The sequence below is a fragment of the Rattus norvegicus genome, chromosome X (genome assembly GCF_021556685.1).
Source record: "Rattus norvegicus strain SHRSP/BbbUtx chromosome X, alternate assembly SHRSP_T2T, whole genome shotgun sequence".
Taxonomy (NCBI): Eukaryota; Metazoa; Chordata; class Mammalia; order Rodentia; family Muridae; genus Rattus; species Rattus norvegicus.
Genome location: NC_141554.1, coordinates 85,561,790 through 85,581,784, shown reverse-complemented (window position 1 = coordinate 85,581,784; position 19,995 = coordinate 85,561,790). Strand labels below are relative to the sequence as shown.

Here is a 19,995-nt window from a genome sequence, read left to right as displayed (position 1 = left end):
TCTGTGGTAGAGCGGGGTGCTTGCTCCCCTACTTCCACCCCACAGCCTGCCTATCTCTCAGGAGGTCTGCCCCAATCAGTGACACATGAGAACTCCTCTAGCCAGGGACACAGGAGGCCTGCTCTAACCAGGGGAACAGAAGGCCTGCCCTAAACAGAGACAGAACTGCCTGACTCCCAGGATACCAACTCTAAACAAGGTCACACAGTTCTACCTGCCTCCAAGGAGGCCTGTTCTAATCCGAGGCCAGTTAATACCAGAGATGATCAGCTGTTGGAAGGCAAGCAGAAAAATATAAACAATGGAAGCCAATATAATTTGGCACCATTAGAATCCAGTTCTACCACAGTAAGCCCTGGATACCCTAACACACATGAAAAGCAAGATTCTGACCCAAAATCCCATCATATAGAGTTGATAGAGGCCTTTAAGTAGGAAATAAATAACTCACTTAAAGAAATACAGGAAAACATAGGCAAACAGGTAAATCCCTTTAAGAGGAAACAAATAAATCCTAATGAGCACAGAGACAGTATCTAAATTAACAAAATCAGAAATGAAAAGGAAGACAAAACAAAAGAAACTTCTAAGGAAATTCAAAAAAATCATCAAGTCCTATGACAAAAGCCTATACTCAACAAAACTGAAAAATTTAGATGAAATTGGACAATTTTCTAGACAGATAACAAGTACCAAAGTTAGATCAGGATCAGATAAACCATCTAAAGAATACCATAATCCCTAAGGAAATAGAAGAAGTCATTAAAAGTCATTAAAAGACTCCCAACCAAAAAGCCCAGGGCTAGGTGGCTTTAGCTCAGAATTCTACCAGACCTTCAAAGAGGAGCGAATACCAACACTCCTCAAACTATTCCATAAACTAGAAACAGAAGGAACACTACCTAATTCATTCCATGAAGCCACAATTATGGAAACCGCATGAAGACCCAACAAAGAAAGAGAATTTCAGATCAGTTTTTCTTATGAATATTGATGCAAGAATACTCAATAAAGTTCTTGAAAACATAATCCAAGAACACATCAAAAACAACACTTACCATGGTCAAGTAGGCTTCATCCCAGGGATTCAGGACTGGCTCAATATACAAAACTCCATCAATGTAATCCACCATATAAAAAACTCAAGGAAAAAGTTACATGATCATATTATTAGATGTTGAAATAGCCTTTGACAAAATCAAACACCACTTCATGTTAAAAGTCTTGGAGAAATCATGAATTTATGACACAAGCCTAAAAATAATAAAGGCAATTTACAGCAACAGACAACAGAGAAAAACTTGAAACAATCTTAATAAATATTAGGGACAAGACAAGGATGCACACTCTCCGCTTATCCACTCAATATAGTACTGGAAGTGCTAGCTAGAACAATTAGACAATAAAAGGAGGTCAAGGGGATTAAAATTGAAAGAAAGAAATCAAGGTATCCCTATTTGAGGATAATATGATAGTGTACAGAAGCGACCCCCAAGATTCTACCAGAGAAATTCTACAGTTGATAACTTCAGCAAAGTGCCGGGATGTAAAATTAAAGCAAACAAATCAGTAGCCTTCATCTATACAAATGATAAATGGTCTGAAAAAAATTAGGGAAACAAAACAGTTCACAATGCCACAAATAATATAAAATATTTTGGTGTAACTCTAACCAAGGAAGTGAAAGATCTTTACGACATAAAAATTCAAGTCCCAGAAGAAAAAAATTGAAGAAGATCTCAGAAGATGGAAAGATCTCCCATGCTCATGGATTGGTAGGTTTAACATAGTGAAACTTACCAAAAGCAATCTACAGATTCAAGGAAATTCCCATCAAAATTCCAAAATAATTCTTCACAGATATGGAAGAGCAATTCTCAACATCATATAAAAAACAAATAACCCAGAATAGCCAAAACAATGGTCAATAATAAAAGAACTTCTGAGGGAATCAACATCCCTGGCCTCAAGCTGTACTGCACAGAAATAATAATAAAAACTGCATGGTATTGGTATAGAGACAGACAAGTTGATCAATGAAACAGAATCTAAGGCACAGAAATAAACCCACATACCTATGGAAACTTGATCTTTAACAAAGAAGCAAAACCCATCCAGTGGAAAAATGGTGTTAGTATAACTGGTGATCTTCATGTAGAAGAATGGAAATTGATCCATATTTATCATCTTGTACAAAACTCAAGTCCAAGTGCATCAAGGACCTCAACATAAAACCAGATACACCGAATCTAATAAAAGAGAAAGTGGGAAAGAGCCTCGAACACATCTGCATAGGGCGAAATTTCCTGAACAGAACACCAATGGCTCAGGCTCTAAGATCAACTATTGACAAGTGGGATATCATAAAATTGCAAAACTTCTGTAAGGCAAAGGGCACCGTCCATAGGACAAAATGGCAACCAACAGATCAGGAAAAGATCTTCACTAACCCAAGATCTGATAGAGGGATAATATCCAAAATATATAGAGAACTCAAGACTCCAAAGAAGTTAGCCTCTATAAAACCAGATAACCCAAGTGAAAATAGGGTACAGAGCTAAACAGAGAATTGTCAACAGAGGGATCTTGAATGGCCTGAGAAGCACTTAAGAAATGTTCAACATCCTTAGTCATCAGGAAAATGCAAATCAAAATGACCCTAAGATTCAAACTTACAGGAATTGGAATGGCTAATAAAAAAAAATCAAGTGACAGCACATGCTGGTGAGGATGTGGAGAAAGAGGAATACTCCTTCACTGCAGGTGAGATTGCAAACTGGTACAACCACTCTGGAACTCAATCTTGTGGTTTTTCAGGAAATCAGGAATGGTTCTACTTTAAGACCTAGCTATACAGCTGTATAGAAGTATCTGGGCTTATACCCAAAAGATGCTCCAACATACCACAAGGACATGTGTTGCACCAGGTTGAGAGCAAATAGCCAGAAACTGGAAACAACCAAGGTGTCCCTCAACTGAAGAACGGATAGAAAAAATGTGGTTCATTTAAAAATGGAATGTTATTTGGCTATTAAAAACAAGGACATAGTGAATTTTGCAGGAAAATCAGTGGAACTAGAAAATACCATTCTGAGTAAGGTAACTCAGACTCTAAAATACATGCACTTACCTCACTGATAAGTGTATATTTGCAAAAAGTATAGAAAATCCATGATATACCCCACAAACTGTAAGAAGTTTAACAAAAAGAAAAGCCCAAGTGAGAATGCTCCAATCTCACTTAGAAGGGATAACAAAATAATCATGGGAGGCAGTGTGATGGAGAGACTTAGGCCAGAGAGAGGAGGGGAATCTGGCATTGTGACTTCAACATTATGATGCAGTTCTGTGTGGTGGGGGGAGGGGTAATGTGGTAACACTCTCCCAGGATCATTTTGTTCTTCTTCTTCTGGCCTGTTGGCAGGGAAAGACCAGATGGCAGGCTGAAATCCAGCGAAGCTTGTAGCTGTGGTATCTGGTGAAGTCACCTCCAGTGAATCAGAGGCTTTAATCCTTCTTCAGGTAATCATCTTTGTTTCTCATTCCCATCATGACAGAGGACTATCTCCAAGTCTGAGGTGAGACCAACTGGAAACATCTGAAAGCTTCCCATCACAGTGCTGTAGTCAAAGTATCCTGTTCTATCAAGACTCTTACAAGCCAATCAGTTGTTTACCAGCCGATCATTTGTCAGTCAGTCATGGATCCATCAGGCAAGAACCAATCAGGTATGACTCAGTCAGGTTTAAGCCAACCAGTTATGAGCCCACCAGGCCCAGGCCCATACAACATGCAACAACCAGGGCCAAGCCAACCATACACGAGCCAGCCAAGCATGAACCAACCAAGCACGAACAAACCAGGTGTGACAAGACCAGTCTCATGCCAACTAGATATAAACCAACCAGGCCTGGGCCAATCAAATATAAAACAATCATGGACAAGCACAAACCAACCAGGCATATACAAAACAGACCTGAGCCAACAAAGTATGAGAGAGTCAGACCCAAGACAAGTGGGTATGAAACAATTAAATTCAAGTCAACCAGCAGCCATGAACCAAACAGGTCTATGGCAACCAGGCCCACCTACTCCCAATATGAAACAAATAAACACATGGCAATGGGACCCAGAGTATTCAGGCAGGGGACCACCAGACATGTGGCAAATAACCCAAAATAATCAGGGAACAAAGCAATCAGATACAGTGCAACAAGACCCAAGCTATGCAGGACAGAAACAACCAGACACATGGAAACAGGATCCAGGAATGAAAGAAACAGATTTATGGCAATGGGGGCCAAGCCCCCCAAGTATGAGACAAACAGATGCATGGCAATGGGACCCAGACCACCCAGGCAGCAAACAATCAAATTCATGGCAACCACAACTAAATCCCTCATCTCCCAGACAATTCAACTTGAGACAAGCAAGTCCCACTGATCAAGGTATGAAGCAATCTGATATGTGTCAACCAGGCCCTAGTCAACAAGGCAACAGACAATCAAGCACAGGGCAACAGAGCCCTGGCCAACAATGTACAAGACATTCAGTCACATGGCAAGCAGGTCCTAGCGAAGAAGGAAAGAAACTGTCAGGTGCGTGGCAAGTGGGCCTCAATCATTCAGGTATGGAGCAGTTTAACACATGTCAAACAGGCTTCAGCCAACCGTACAACATGTGTCAATTAGGACCCAGCCAATCAAGCATGAAAGAATTGGACATGTGGCAATCAGGCAGCAGCCAACCAGACATGAAAGATCTGGATGTATGGCAATCAGGCACCAGCCAACCAGGCATGAAACAGATGGATCCATGGCAATGGAATCCCAACTACCTAGTCAAGACACAATCAGACAAATGGCCACCAGGCCCCAGCCCTCTGGATATAAGACAATTGGATTCATGGCAACCAGGTCAATCTGGCATGAAATATTCAGACTCAGGGCCATGGGATCCAAGCCGGCCAGGTATGATACACTCAGATTTATGGCACCCAAGTCTCAGCCAATTAGGCACAAGACAATTTGATACATGGCCACAAAATTACAACATGCCTGGTGTAAGACAATTATACACATGGCATCCAACGCCAAGTTACTCAAGCACAAGACAATCAGAAAAATGGCAAATCTACCCTGGCAACACAAACATGAAACAATCAGATAATTGGGAAACAGTGCCAAGGCAATCAGGAACCACTCAATTAGGGACAAATCAATTAGATACAAACCAACCTGATGGCACCAAATCAAACCAAGGAGTAAAGACACACTCAGTTAAATCTGAACCAAGTCCAAGCAAACCAGAGTTGACAGGTAGTTCATTAGACACTAGCCAATCAGACTTAAGTCAACTAGGCATAAGCCAACCCGGTAAAAGTCAATTAGAGCCAGGTGAATCAAGCATGAGTGAATTAAGTGAACGTCAACAAGGAGTGACACAATCAGTCCGGAAAAAAGATTCTTGTGCTTTCTACATAAGACCTGCTGAGCCTCAAGACTGCCCAGATATCCTGAGACTGATTAAAGTAAGCCTGTATCTTCTTATTACTTGGAAGTTAGTGATGGGCTGAAAGAACAACAGAAATGCATAGTCTAGATTTGGATAATAATAATAATAATAATAATAATAATAATAATAATAATAATAACTCTGTTCATTATGACACATATACATAATGTTGTCAAATCCTCTAAACCCCTTTAATCATCATTTTCAATAAAAAGCAAGATTATAGTAATTGCTATACCAAAAGACAGTTGTAGTGTTTTCTTTTATATGCAGAATATAAATTGTTTTAAAAAATATATGAGACATTGAGAAGGGAGATAGCTCAGTTGGCAAAGCTTATCTAGAAGACTGTTAACATGTACATGCCGTGAGTCTAAGGAACTGAGTGAATATTTTCTTATGTAATGTTTATTTTAATACCTTTCCTAGAAATCACACCAGTGCAGTGAAGTTGACAATGTAGTAACTATAGTTACAGTGATGGAATTTTGATGCATTGATGGCTATCATTCATGTGATACACAGATGTGTATATAGTGGTTTGCTTTGCGTTTTATGTTCATTTTTTCCAACACATGATTATTTATAAGTTTATAAAAATACTCTTTGAAAATTAATTTATTAGCTTGCCATCAAAATTCCTTAGCTAAAAGGCATCACTAAGAGGCATTGTGTAGCTTTGCATCAACATCATTGTAGCAGAATATAAATCTTTTCCTATGCCTGATCTTAAATATTATAATGTTTTTATGCTTAGAATGTTTTGCAGATACATACCAGACTAAATGACAGCTCCCTCATGGGAAATGTATGATCTTTCCAAGTTTGTACACATATGTTTACATTAAAAATCCAGAATACACTCAGAATATAGTAGTATTAAAGTAGGTGAAGCAAAGCAGTTACTTTTCTCAACAATAATTCTGCAAAATAAAAGTGCTACAACCAGAGTATTTAAATGTAATTTGAAAATTACTAGTATACTCACTGAAAATTTGTTCTGTTTGGGACTAAGCAAACAGATAGATTTAAGTGACTTGTTAATGCTGTGAGACTATTATAAGTTTACCCCATAATTCATTAATCACAATCTAGTGTTTGTGTTTTTACATATGAATTTATATACATGTGACCATTGTGTTACATAAGAGAGTTCTAATTTTCTCCCCTCAAGAAACAAACAGAGGTTCTTTCTTGAATTTCTATAGCAAAACAAATACTGTCTTTGTAGCATCAAAACTTGTCAATATATACCATAACTTGACATTTCGAATCACAGACCTAAGGTGTTTCAAATCTAAGTAATTTCAAAAGAAACCAACCATTACTTACATATTTCAAATAACTTTATCTTAGTCCAAATTTAGACTGTATCAGAATCTTCAATTCTGGGCAAAATTCTGTGGTTTTAAAAAGTTAAATAAAATTGTGGCAAGTTCATAAATACTAAAGATTGGTTTTAAAATGTAACGATTGTTTTTGTTTGTTTGTTTGAGACAAGGTATCTCTTCGTACCTGTAGTTGTCCTAGAACTCACTATGTAGACAAGGCTAACCTTGAACTCATAGAGATCCACCTGCCTCTGCTTCCCAAGTGCAAAGATTAAAAGTGTATACCCTATATCTGGTGTTAAAATCTAATTTTTAAAACAAATCTTATAGCAAAGTTTAAATTTATTTATACTTTCTGTACATGTGTTTGCTTGCAGCCAAGTATTGTAATAAGTAACCAGTTATAAACCTTTTTATTTGAGATTATTATTTATGTTAAATAATTCAAAAATTAGTCTTCTTTGCACACATTAAATAACAATTATTTGATTTAAAAATATTGAAATATCCAAAGTACTAGTGAAATTTTTAATATGGATTTATGGGAAATATACATTTATTAGAACTCTTATACATTAGTGGTGCTATATATAATGTAGTTACCACATAGTTGAATATGTTGTAAAAGTATGGTTATTCATGAACTCTGCTTTTCCTGCTGAGTTCCAACCAACCAATTCCATATGAAGAGCACATCTTTATAAAATGAGTGCTAACTGATATGGAAATAATGTAGTATGTACTGACTATGATATTAATAATGAAGACATGCTTATGCGTAGATTTTTTAGCACCTGGTATTCCCAGGCGGTCTCCCATCCAAGTACTAACCAGGCCTGACCCTGCTTAGCTTCTGAGATCAGACGAGATCAGTGTAGATTTTTTTAAATGAGCAGTTGTTTTGTCTTAGTTATATTTGCTGCTGCTGTGATGAAACACCATGACCAAAAGCAACTTGGGGAGGAAAGGTTGTATTTGGATTACATACCCTACATCACAGTCCACTGAAGGAAATCAGGCCAGAAACTCAAATAGGGCAGGAACTGGAAGCGTGCAGAGGCCATGAAGGGATGCTTGATTACTGCCTTGCTCCTGACTTGTTCAGCCTGCTTTTTGTGTAGGACACACAGCCCAGTGGTGGTAGCACGCCAGTGGTCGCCAACCCTCAACTCCCCACCCCAATCAATTAGTAATTAAGGCCTGAGAGGCTTGCCTACAGACTGATCTTATGAATGCATTGTCTCAATTGAAGTTCTGTCTTCTCAAATAACGCTAATCTGTGTCAAATCAACATAATAACAATATTAGAAGAAAAGTTTTTTAACTATTTAAAGGATATGAAATATGTATTTTCATGTGAATGACATGATTGCTTTTGCTATAGTAGATAGGAAATTGATTCATGAAGAAATTAAGATTTGATTGTTGTCTTTGTTCAGCTCATGTTTAGGCAGTCATTTTGGTGAGACTTCTTGGGTGTAACTTCTTACATTGCAAGAGACAAGCATTATATGGGAAGGTTTGGAGAGAGAAGTGATGTAATTATATTTTAATCTCAAAAGTAAATGAAAAAAAGTTTTCATAAAATTTCCAGCACTAGCAAAATGAAACTTAATCAAGAGTCCAGAAGTTCTCTAAAGTGCATGTAAGAATATCATGTTTGTTTTAAGGGATATTTCGAATCACTGAGCAAAAGATGAGTTATTCAATTAATGGCCCTGAGATGACAGGGTTTGGTGTAATGGTGACATTCTACCTCAGTATTTACACACAGGAATAAGCAGGCAAACAAAGCAAGTATTAAGAATGTAAGAGGAAAAACGTATGATTAATATCCTTACCAAAAACAAAGATACCAAAGGAGAAAAACAATAAATATGTTATAAGTCTACAAACATGAGATACGCACCAAAAAAGAAGGAATTAGGATGTACAAAAATAATAAAGACCACAATTTTAAAAAATACTTTTAAAGTTATACTAGCAAAATCCCAAGCAAACATGTTTCACAATTTTTTTCTGTAAAGTCATAATAAATAAATACTGTGACTGCCCAGAAACAAGTTTTTATTTTTACTTTCCAGGTTCCTGCTGAATTTAAAGCTACTAATCCAGAAAGTTAACATTCACATGACAGAGATATCAAATCTACCATCTGTCTGTCATTTCCCTACAATATGCCTTTCTATAATCTAGCTACCAACTACTTATCTACCTATTTTGCATTACATCATTTCAGATTTTAAATTTCTTCATAATGGAAATCAGATCTGACTTCTTTTTAGCACAACCTAGCATTCCTGTGCATGTAAATGTTCAATAAATACTTCAATGATTATATTTACCAAATCATCAGCTGAAACTTTTTTTTTCTGCTTTGACAGGAACTGGCTACCTATGAAGGCACGCAAGAAAAGGTGTCATTAACAGAACTGGGTAAGATGTTTTGTGTTAATCTTCATGCAGGCAAAAGCAGTGTGGGTGCATGCACACAGGGTGAATACCTAGGCATACAGAAGCAGCTGTCCTTGTTACAAAAGGTGTTCTTATTATTAATATGGATATATATAAGACACAAATTCCATAGCCTTTTCAGTGTTCCAATAATTTTCATTTTGCTTCTTTTTAACATGAAACAGTGCATGCCTTTACAGATGCAGTAGACTGCAAATGCATTTCAAAACAGATAATAAGAGGTTTGGCTTGTCTAAAGTGTTCCTTACATGCACTATATTGGTAGAAGCGTCAAAAAGGTTATTTCATTACATTTGGTAGCTAAAATATTAATGGAGAACGTAGAAAATTGTTATGAATTAGAATTTTTACACAGTAATAGAAGGCTAAAAGATGGTGAAAAATCATGATTGGCAAACACCACATAAAGAGAGTTACTTATTAAACTTTAGAAGAATAAGTGAAGGATAACCATTTAAAGTTGAATACTTAAGAATGTATGTAATCAACTAAGAACATTCTGAAAAATAATTTCTTATGCTCTGTGGAGACTTTTTACTCTTTTTATAGTGGGATATTGTGTTGAAGTTCAGTTTTTCTTATTTTTTTTTTACTACCTGTGCTTTTGTTTTCAACTAGATCTACAAACCAGGGCCACATGTAATGTCTTGAAGGGTTTATTTTTTCATTTTCTTCTAAGAGTTTTCTACTTTTAACATCTACCTTGAGGTCTTTGATCTCTTTCGAGGTATATTTTGAATATGGCAAAAGGTGAGGGTTCAACTTTTTTATTTTATAAATAGAAATAAAGTTTTCACAAAAGAATTTATTGGAAAGTCAGTCTTAATGGTTTTGGCACCCTATATAAGTTTGTGAGTATTTATTTTATAGCCCTGTTTATGTTTGGCTTGTCTACATATTAGGCCTCTTTCCAGTATCACACTGTTTTAATTACTGTAACATTATAGTAAATCTCAAAATTAAGCAACAAGCATCCTCTGACTTTATTCTTCTGTTTTAAAGTTGTTTGGAATATTTTGAGTCCTTTGGAATCTGTACGAAGTTTTTAAAAAGGATGGTAGGTGTGGTGGTTTAAATGAGAATGGCCCCTAGTTTGTGGACTACTGAGGAAGGATTAGGAGGTGTGGTCTTATTGGAGGAAGTATGTCACTGGTGATGGGCTTTGAGGTTTAAAAAGCCTATATCAGGACTGGAGAGATGGCTCAGTGGTTAAGAGGACCCGACTACTCTTCCAGAGGTCCTGAGTTCAATTTCCAGCAACCACATGGTGGCTCACAACCATCTGTAAAGAGATCCGATGCCCTCTTCTGGTGTGTCTGAAGACAGCTACAGTGTACTTATATATAATAAATGAATAAATCTTTAAAAAATAAAATAAAATAAAAAGCCTATATCAGGCCCAGTGACACACACACACACACACACACACACACACACATTCTCTCCCTCTCCCCCTCCCCCTCCCTCTCCCTCTCAGCATGAGGATCAGGATGTAGTTCTCAGCTACTGCCCCAGTGCCATCCATGCCATGAACCGTGCTCTCTACCATGATGATAATGGACTAAACCTCTGAAACTGTAAATAAGCCCCAATTAAATATTTCCTGTTGTAAGAGTTGCATTGGTCATTGCGTCTCTTTGTACCCATGGATCAATGACTAAAACAGGGGCCTAATAGGCCATTATAGTAGGAAGAGTGTACTGCTGAGAGTGATTTAGACTACGTGAGCCATGATCAAGAGCTGTCAGAGGGAAAGAATAATTGGCCCAGAAACTATTTTGGGGGTATTTTGACAAAGAATATGGGTGCTTGTCCTTTGTCCTAAGAATCTACCTAAGGCTAAGTTGATGAGTTGTGGATTAATGGCCTTGGAAGAGATTTCAAAAGAGCCTAATATTGACTGTGTCACATGGTTATTGGTGATCACTTTTATCTAGATCTGCAATGAAAAGAGTTTAGTAAGGCAAAGAGAAATACAAAATGTGTAGTTTAAAGAGAAAAGGCTCACCAAGAAATATAATGATGGAGTCATGTCTTGTGCTCAAAGAGATGTGAAATTTAAAGAAAGGCATGATTTGAAATGAAATAAAGGAAGTAGTATCCCCACAAGCCAAGTTTCTAACTTTTGCGTAGAAATTAAAGAAAAACTGAAGTTTAAGCAGTCAAAATAATCCATCAAAGCAGTGCAGATATAAATGAATGAGGGGGTGGGTTCCAGCATAGTAAGCAGAAATAGAAATAGGTTCTTGGAGTCAAGAAGAATATAGGAGGACTGTCCATGGTGGTGCATATCTTTAATCCCAGCATCTGGGAGGCAGATGCATGTAGATCTCTGTGAGTTCAAGGCCAGCCTGGTCTACATAGTGAATTCCAGGACAGCCAGGGCTACATAGGAGGCTCTGTTCATAAAGGTAAAAATCTCACAAAATTATAGGAAATGATTATGGAATCTCCCTCTGTGACTAAGGAAAGCTACTGAGAGGCCAGACATGTGGTAGGGGCAGAGAGTGGGAAGGTGTGTCCTGCATTGTGACCTGGAGAGTCCATTGTATGAGGTTGTGAAAGTGAAGCCTGGAATTTAAGACCCCAAGATGTTGGAAATCCCAGAGTCATAAGATACCTACCAAGGAGAGCTGCAAACAGAATGTAGAACCAACCAAAGAGGAAAAGATGCTACAGACAACAAAGTTGAAAGGAGTTGGAGGTTTAACCAGTGCTCTGACATCAGTCATGGAAATGCAGAATTGGAAGTTTGCCCTGCTAGTTTTCAGGCTTGCTTTGGTCCAGCAGGTCCTCCCTATTTTCCCTTTCCTCCCTCTTACAATAATGGACCAATCCTCTAAAACTCTAAGTCTGCAATTAAATGCTTTCTTTTATGAGTTACCTTTGCCCATGATATCTCTTCACGACAATAGAACAATAACTATGACAGTGGACTTTAATGAGCTGCATTGAATATGTAAATAAATTATGTTAATATCAATATCATAACAATGCTAAATCTTATTACTCATAACAGTCCTTCAACTAACTTAAGTCTACTGAAATTTATTTTAGTAATACTTTATATTTTTGAATAGATAATATTACCCCTTTATCCACAGTGATAGGTTCCAAGGACCATGGATGCCTGACATGCAGATAGTACCAAACATCACAAATATACAATAAATTTCCTTAGGTGGACTTAAAAGAAAATTTAATGAAAATTAGATATTGAAAAAAATGATATGTAATAGGACAAACATAATTGACTAGTAGGTCAATATCATTTAAACCATGGGTATGTTCTGACTTTCAGATAGTAAGAGCCCCATTTTCATTTCTGATCTTAATATTTGTACCCTTTCTTGTTCTTTTTCAGTCTAGCCATCAGTTCTGTTGGCTTATTCAAATAGCCAGTTTGGGGGTCCTTAAGTTTTTTTCTATTTTTCTCAACTTATTTATATCTGTTAAAATTGATTGTCTTCCATAGGAAACATCAGGGCTTACGTAGCTTTGTTTACCTCTTTAAGGCATTTATTAAGTTCTTTTCTGAGATTTCATTCTTTCTACAATATAGGAATTTGCAACTACTCATTTCTGTGAGCACTACTATCACTCTATCACTGCATTCAATAAGCTTTTTTGTGATGTTTTCATTTTCAAGTATTTCTAATTATTGTTAGAATGTCATTTTTATGATTTATATCTTCTTCCTGTAGGCATACTTTACCACATCAATGGTTTCAACAAAATTGCATCTTGACTATTTTAAAGTTATTTACGGCAGCAATACTTCCTGGTATTTATTCATTAACTGATCGTCAAGCTAGGAACAGAACCTAGGATCTTTTGCATGTTAGGAAAGTGCTCCATAATTGAGTCACATTTCAAGCCCTTTGATTAAGTTCTTCACTCATTGTTTAAATGTATGAATGATTTAGTTTTCACATATTTCTGAACGTGTGTGTGTGTGTGTGTGTGTGTGTGTGTGTAAAACATACCTGCATTATTTTAGTCTTTTAACTTTTATATCCTAGACACTTGGGAAAAAGTTTGTCTCCATGAACATTGTTTTATTCATGTACATGGTGGCTTGAATGCGAATGGTCTCCATTGGCTCATATGTTTAAATATTTGGTCCTCAGTTGGTAGAACTGTTTGGGAAGGATTGGAGGTATGGTCCTATTGGAGGACCTGTGCCACTTGGGGCAAGCTTTAGGGTTTCAAAAGATTCATACCATTCCCAGTGTATTGTCTCTGTCTCCTGCTTATGGATTAAGATGTGAGCTCTCATGTGCCATGCCACTATGCTTTTTGTTTTGTCATCATTGACTCCAACCCTCCAAAACTTTCAGCTGAATTAAATGCTTTCCTTTTTAAGTTGTTTAGTAATGGTGCTTTAATACAGCAAGAGAAAAGTGACCAAGACAGAAGTCCAGTTGGTCTCTAATATTACCCAGTAATCCATGTCCTTAGTTTCAATCATGTTGCATTATATATTATTTAAATTAGAATATTAAAGTCTCATACTATTATTATATTGCTATGCATTTCTTCCTTCAGTTATATCAATGTTTGTCTCTTGGATATCAGAGTTGTAATTTTTTTACAAATATACATATACATATATATTTTTATAGATCTCTCCCTATACACACACACACACACACACATACACACACACTGTCTTCTTAGTGACTAGATATTTTTATAATATTGCAATGCCATTCTCTCCTCCAGTAATCTGTGATCTTATAATAATATAGCTACCCCTGATCACTTTTACCTACATTTGTATGCTATCTTTTTCCATCATTCCATTTTAATCCTTGTTTCTTTGAATCCAGAGGGTGTTTTTTGCAGAAAATAGCTTGTTGAATCTCTCAATCTCTCTCTCCTGGGTCAGGAATATGGCGCTGTGAGTAAAGATCTGATAACTTGAGTTTGATCCCTAAAACCTAGCATATGGGAAAGAAAGAACTTAGTTTTAGAAGTTATCCTCTGACTACCACTACCTCCACACAAACACACACTCACACACACACACACACACACACACACACACACACATAAAAATGTAAAAAATAGTATCCGTTATGATCATCATTGTATTTAAACTGAGTGATATTTTTATACTTAATTATTCAAGAGTCACTTTCTGACATTTTTATCATTTTACTCATTTACATTTCAAATTATATCCCCCTTCCTGGTTACCCCTTCACAAACTCCCCCCCCCCCATCCCTTCTCTCCCCTCCCCTTTCCCTCTATGATAGTGTTCCTCCACCCACTCACCCACTCCCACCTCACCACTTTAGCATCCCTCTACACTGTGGCATCAAGCCTCCAGAGGACTAAGGGCCTCCCTTCCCATTGATGTCAGATAAAGCCATACTCTGCCATATATGCAGCTGGAGCCATGGGTCTCTCCGTGTGTACTCTTTGGTTAGTGGTTTAATCCCTGTGTGCTCTGTGTGGTCTGGTTGGTTGATATTTTTGTTCTTCCTATGGGGTTGCAAACCCCTTCAGCTCCTTCAGTCCTTTCTCTAACTCCTCCATTGGGGACCCCTTGCTCAGTTCAATGGTTGGTTGTCAGTATCTGCACTTGTATTGGTCAGTTGATGGTAGAATGTCTCAGGGAACAGCCATACCAGGTTCTACTTGGCATCAGCAATAGAGTTGGGGTTGGTGTCTGCAGGTGGGATGGATCCCTATGTGGGGCAGTCTCTGGATGACCTTTCCTTCAGTCTCTGTTCCATGTTTTGTCTTTCATTTGGACAGGAACATTTCTGGTTTAACAATTTTGAGATAGGTAGGTGGCCCCATCCCTCAACTTCTGATAGAATCACCATCCCTGACAGCAAGCTACACTACAAAGCAATAGTGGTAAAAACTGCATGGTATTAGCACACTCCTTAATCTCCTTCAATCCTTTCTCTAATTCCTCCAATGGGGACCCCGTTCTCAGTTCAGTCCTTTGCTGCTAGCATGCACCTCTGTATTTGACATGCTCTGGCTGACATTCTCTCTCAGGAGACAGCTATATCAGGTTCCTGTCAGCATGCACTTCTTGGCTTCATCAATATTACCTAGTTTCGGTGGCTGTATCCCCGGTTGGGGTAGGCTCTGAATGGACATTCCTTCAGTATCTGTTCCAAACTATGTCTCTATATCTCCACCTATGAATATTTTGTTCCACCCCTTTTAAGAAGGACTGAAGCTTCTGCACTTTGGTCGTCCTTCTTCTTGAGCTTCATGTAGTCTGTGGATTGTATCTTAGGTAATGTGAGCTTTTGGGCTAATATCCACTTATCAGTGAGTGAATACCATGTATGTTTTTTGTGATTAGGTTACCTCACTCAGGATGATATTTTCTAGTTCCATCCATTTGCCTATGAATTTCATGAAGTCATTGTTTTTGATAGCTGAGTAGTACTCCATTGTGTAGATGTACCACATTTTCTATATCCATTCCTCTGTTGAAGGGCATCTGATAACCCCCTTACTTTAAAGCCCCATTGTGTAATTTCACTTACCTCCACCTATGAGATCAGTGATCACACCCAAGAACTGCCTCCTAATAAACCTGCTTTTATCTACTTTTAATCTGTTCTATATCTGGCATTCCTGAGGGAAAGCAAATGTCTATCATGTGTGTTCCCATAGAAACACAAAGCAGGAGTAGGGTGAGGGCAAAGGGAGGGATGGCTGGAGAGAGGAAGGGAGGGAAGAGAGAGAGTGAGTGAGAGAGAGAGAGAGAGAGAGAGAGAGAGAGAGAGAGAGAGAGATTTTCCATACAAGAAGTACAAGCAGGAGTAGATCCATTTAATTTAATTTTAATTTCCTGGATGTCACTTCAGTTGATGGTGGTTGGAATAATGGTTGTCAGCCCCTATGCTTTCATCTGAACAATCTGAATGGAAGTCTAGTTAGAACATAAAAACCTACATTAAGGACGAGATCAAGCAGGCTTCAACAATCTACTCCAGAAATACAAGCTGTCATTCTTTCAGATACCTGCTAGAAAACTCAAAGGGAGATAGGGCAGATATGTGATATCACACTTATGCTACATTTAGGCAAAATAACTGCAGATACTAGCCAGACTCCTAAAAGTTGTAAATGTTAAAACAGTCACTTCCGACAGTTGCTCCTAGCATTGGTGCTGTGCATGCAGGAAGAAGTGGTGCTGCTCCTTGCTATTTTGTCATCTTTGCTCACTTATAAACTTTGATATATTGTATGTGACTTGGAATTTCAGATTTATTCAAGGATGGTTTTGGGGAAAAACCACTTTTCTACTGCCTGGTTGCTGAAGCGCCCAGTAAACAAGCAGAATCAGGTAAAATAAACCTTTTGTCTCTTAGTCTGTAACATATTTTCTGTATCCAAAAACAGAGCTAACAGTTAACAAGTGGAGATTTTGTAAATAGTATTAAGCAGAGGACTACAATGTACAAAACTAGAGTACTTTAAAATAATACTACGTTGTCACTCTAATTATAAAAGTATTAAAATTGTGAGAACAAGTATCAAGGTACAGACTTTTTTTTTTCCTGGAAGTACATAGAGTTTTTTTTCAGACTTTCTTTTAAAGGCTTTATTAGAAGAAATGTGAACTTTCTGTCTATTATGTATTTACGCACTGACTTTGTCCAGCAACCACCTACTGCTTTAACAGTTAAAGCAGCAAAAAATAAACACCCTTTTGTTTTCTATTTGGAAACATGTATTCTTACAACTAAAATTATCAGCCTCTTTGTCCACACTCTTCTCTCTTCCAGGAGTAAAAATTATTGGATTTGCCATGTACTACTTCACTTACGACCCACGGATTGGCAAACTGCTTCACCTGGAGGATTTTTATATCACTGAAGATTATCAAGGTAAACCTACAATCATATTACTTGCAAACAAGAAAAATTTTCTAAGTTACATTCTAATGTAAGGGCTACAGATAAGCCTTTTCACTAGAGTTATGAGTTTTAACTTATTTGGATAACTCATTTCCATTTCTTAAGCATGATCAGGATCCTAGTGCCGTGAAGACAAAATCACAAGTTAGAAAATATTTCATCAATATACTCAAGCAAGCTATGCAGTTCCAACTAATAATTTTTAGATATATTAATTATATGTATATAAGTACACTATATTTGTCTTCAGACACACCAGAAGAGGGCATTGGATCCCATTACAGATGGCTGTGAGCCACCACATGGTTGCTGGGAATTGAATTCAGAACCTCTGAATGAAAATTCAGTGCTCTTAACCACTAAGCCATCTCTCCAGCCCAACTAATTTTGTTATCTGTAAAATAATTTTATGTTTTAGTTTGTTTTTAGTAGACATAGATAAGAAATATGCCCTGTTGTAAGAAAACAGTGAAGGCCAGCATAATGACACACACGTTTAATTCCAGTACTTGGGATGCAGAGGCGGGTGGATCTCAGTGAGTTCGAGTTCTAAGCCATCCAACAAATGATGGTCAGACCCTTTCTCAAGAAAAAGAAAGAATATAGTGACACTCATTTTATTCAGCACAGATTTTTAACATAAAACCAATCTCTTTTGTACTTGCATTGTTGCCAGGCTCCAGTAAAATAAAAGACAATTTAAAGCATATATTTAGAATATATGACAACCATAAACAAAGTTTGATCTTATATTGCTTTAAAATCGAAGTAAATCACAAGTTAAGTAAAAATTCTCAACATAATAGCCTTTCTTTGACCATATCCATTTAACAGGTCTAGGTATTGGGGCTGACATGCTGAAGAAGCTAAGTCAGGTATGTATTATAGTTAGTATTGATAGTCTATATATTATCCTTTTCTTCATGAAGAACTATTTAATGGGCCATATATTAGGTAATTAATCTTATTAATTAAATATACCAAGACTGGTTTAGTCTTGGTATATTTATTGTTGGTAAAATGCTTGCCTTGCAAACACCAAGAGTTAAATTTAATCCCCAGACCCCACAAAAAAGCCAGGAGTGGCAGCACACACTTTTTATGTGGCAAGGTGAGAGGTACACTTGTGTCTCTGGCTGCCACCCTAACCTACTTGGTGAAACTTTAGGCCAGTGAAAGACTTTTTCTCAAACAAAAAGTGGGTAGCACCTGAGAGGTAACATCCAAAGTTGTCCTCTGACAACCACTGCAGGCAGACACATGCACTCCAAATTCCCATCACTATATGCATTCACATGCACAAAACATTTTCATAATGTACTTCCAAAATTTATTAAAGTGGATTTTCAGGCTGAATGCTCAGATTCTATGTTATATTTAATTAATTGTATTCATATATAATGTATAAGCACACTATGTATGTTTTTATCATCAAGGATAAGGTGATTTTAAAATAAAATAGACACACAGTGTGATTTTCAATAATATAAGAGATACTTTTTTGCCCAAAAATACCCATTTCAAAATTGTTATACATATATAATATTATATATAATAAATCTTTAGTAAAATGTGAATGATTACACTGTCGAATAAGGACAATATCTACTTGTTTGTTTTAAAACAGATAGCCATAAACACCGGATGTAGTGGCATGCAGTTTCTTGTCATCATTTGGAATCAGGATTCTGTTGAGTATTACACTCGCCTAGGGGCTTTAGACCTTTCCTGCGAGGAAGGCTGGCATTTGTTCAGATTTAACATGGAAGATCTCCTGGAACTTGCCGAGGAAGAATGAAAATGAAGACTAACAAACAACAGCAACAACAAAAACAGTAACAATTCATCCTAACGTAGGCATCAACATTTGAACGTCACCTGAGAAACAGCACTTTGATATCAAATGTTGTAAAATAAAGCAAGTGAACATAATACTCTTGTAGATATTTTACTTCTAAACAGACTTTTCAAGATACAGTCAATTCTCCACCATTCAAACTAAATACTAATGGCTAGTAAAAGTTCTGATAATCTGCTTGATTGCATCCTTTGAAACCCACTTATATTGGGCTTGGAGTTTTTAGTTACTGTATGTCATCAAATGTACAATGGTGATATTTTCACATTTTCACATGGCTGTAATTAAGCACAATGCTCAAATGGCATTTTCTTAAGGATTTATATTTTATATATGATGAAATACAGCTATTTAAGTAGAAAGAGGTAGGTATGGGGTTTAAAATTTATTTCCTACAGTGAGGCTAATTTCTGAAGACCTTCCTTGTGAAAAACTAGTGATTGCTTATCTTGAACATTCAGTCCCATTGCCTCTTCACTATTGTCCCCTAAGCACATTCTATCTCTGAACATCTAGAGCTCTTTGGGTATACTTAGAGCAGATAGCACATTCAACACTGCTATTGTATTTGTGTGTATCCTGTCTGGTACAGTCACTTTATAGAAGTCCAATTATTTTGGAATAATAGAACCATATAGAACAATCATAAACATGTGATATATGTGTGTGTGTGCGTGCGTGTGCGTGTGCATGTGCGTGTGTGTGTGTGTGTGTGTGTGTGTGTGTGTGTGTGTTATACCCACCAAGGATTTTTATTGGCAAGAAATTACTTATTAAAAGAAATTGTGTGGGTTAAAATACTTATAGATTCTAAGGATAAGGGAATATAATAAATTAATAAATCTTATTTTGGAGAATTGGAAAAAGGTGACACTCAAATTATATTCAAAGTTTGGGTAGGAAACAAGAATGTGG

At 37.0% G+C, this 19,995-nt stretch overlaps 1 protein-coding gene across 1 annotated transcript; it reads left to right on the top strand.

The window, feature by feature from the left end:
* The first annotated feature begins 3,700 nt into the window (after positions 1–3,700).
* Satl1 (spermidine/spermine N1-acetyl transferase-like 1) lies at positions 3,701–19,150 on the top strand. Its single transcript, NM_001163543.1, has 6 exons — positions 3,701–5,530; positions 9,230–9,281; positions 16,568–16,648; positions 17,091–17,192; positions 18,057–18,097; positions 18,850–19,150. Exons 1-6 carry the CDS (start codon positions 3,701–3,703, stop codon positions 19,018–19,020), a joined length of 2,277 nt encoding a protein of 758 aa, NP_001157015.1. The 3' UTR covers positions 19,021–19,150.
* Positions 19,151–19,995: the final 845 nt, after the last annotated feature.

Excerpts from the sequence above, each read along its gene's own strand:
- Satl1 (NM_001163543.1), top strand. The coding sequence starts at position 3,701 with ATGGATCCATCAGGCAAGAACCAATCAGGTATGACTCAGTCAGGTTTA. Across the intron at positions 5,531-9,229 it reads ATATCCTGAGACTGATTAAA|GAACTGGCTACCTATGAAGG; the intron begins GTAAGCCTGTAT and ends CTGCTTTGACAG. Across the intron at positions 9,282-16,567 it reads GGTGTCATTAACAGAACTGG|ATTTATTCAAGGATGGTTTT; the intron begins GTAAGATGTTTT and ends TTGGAATTTCAG.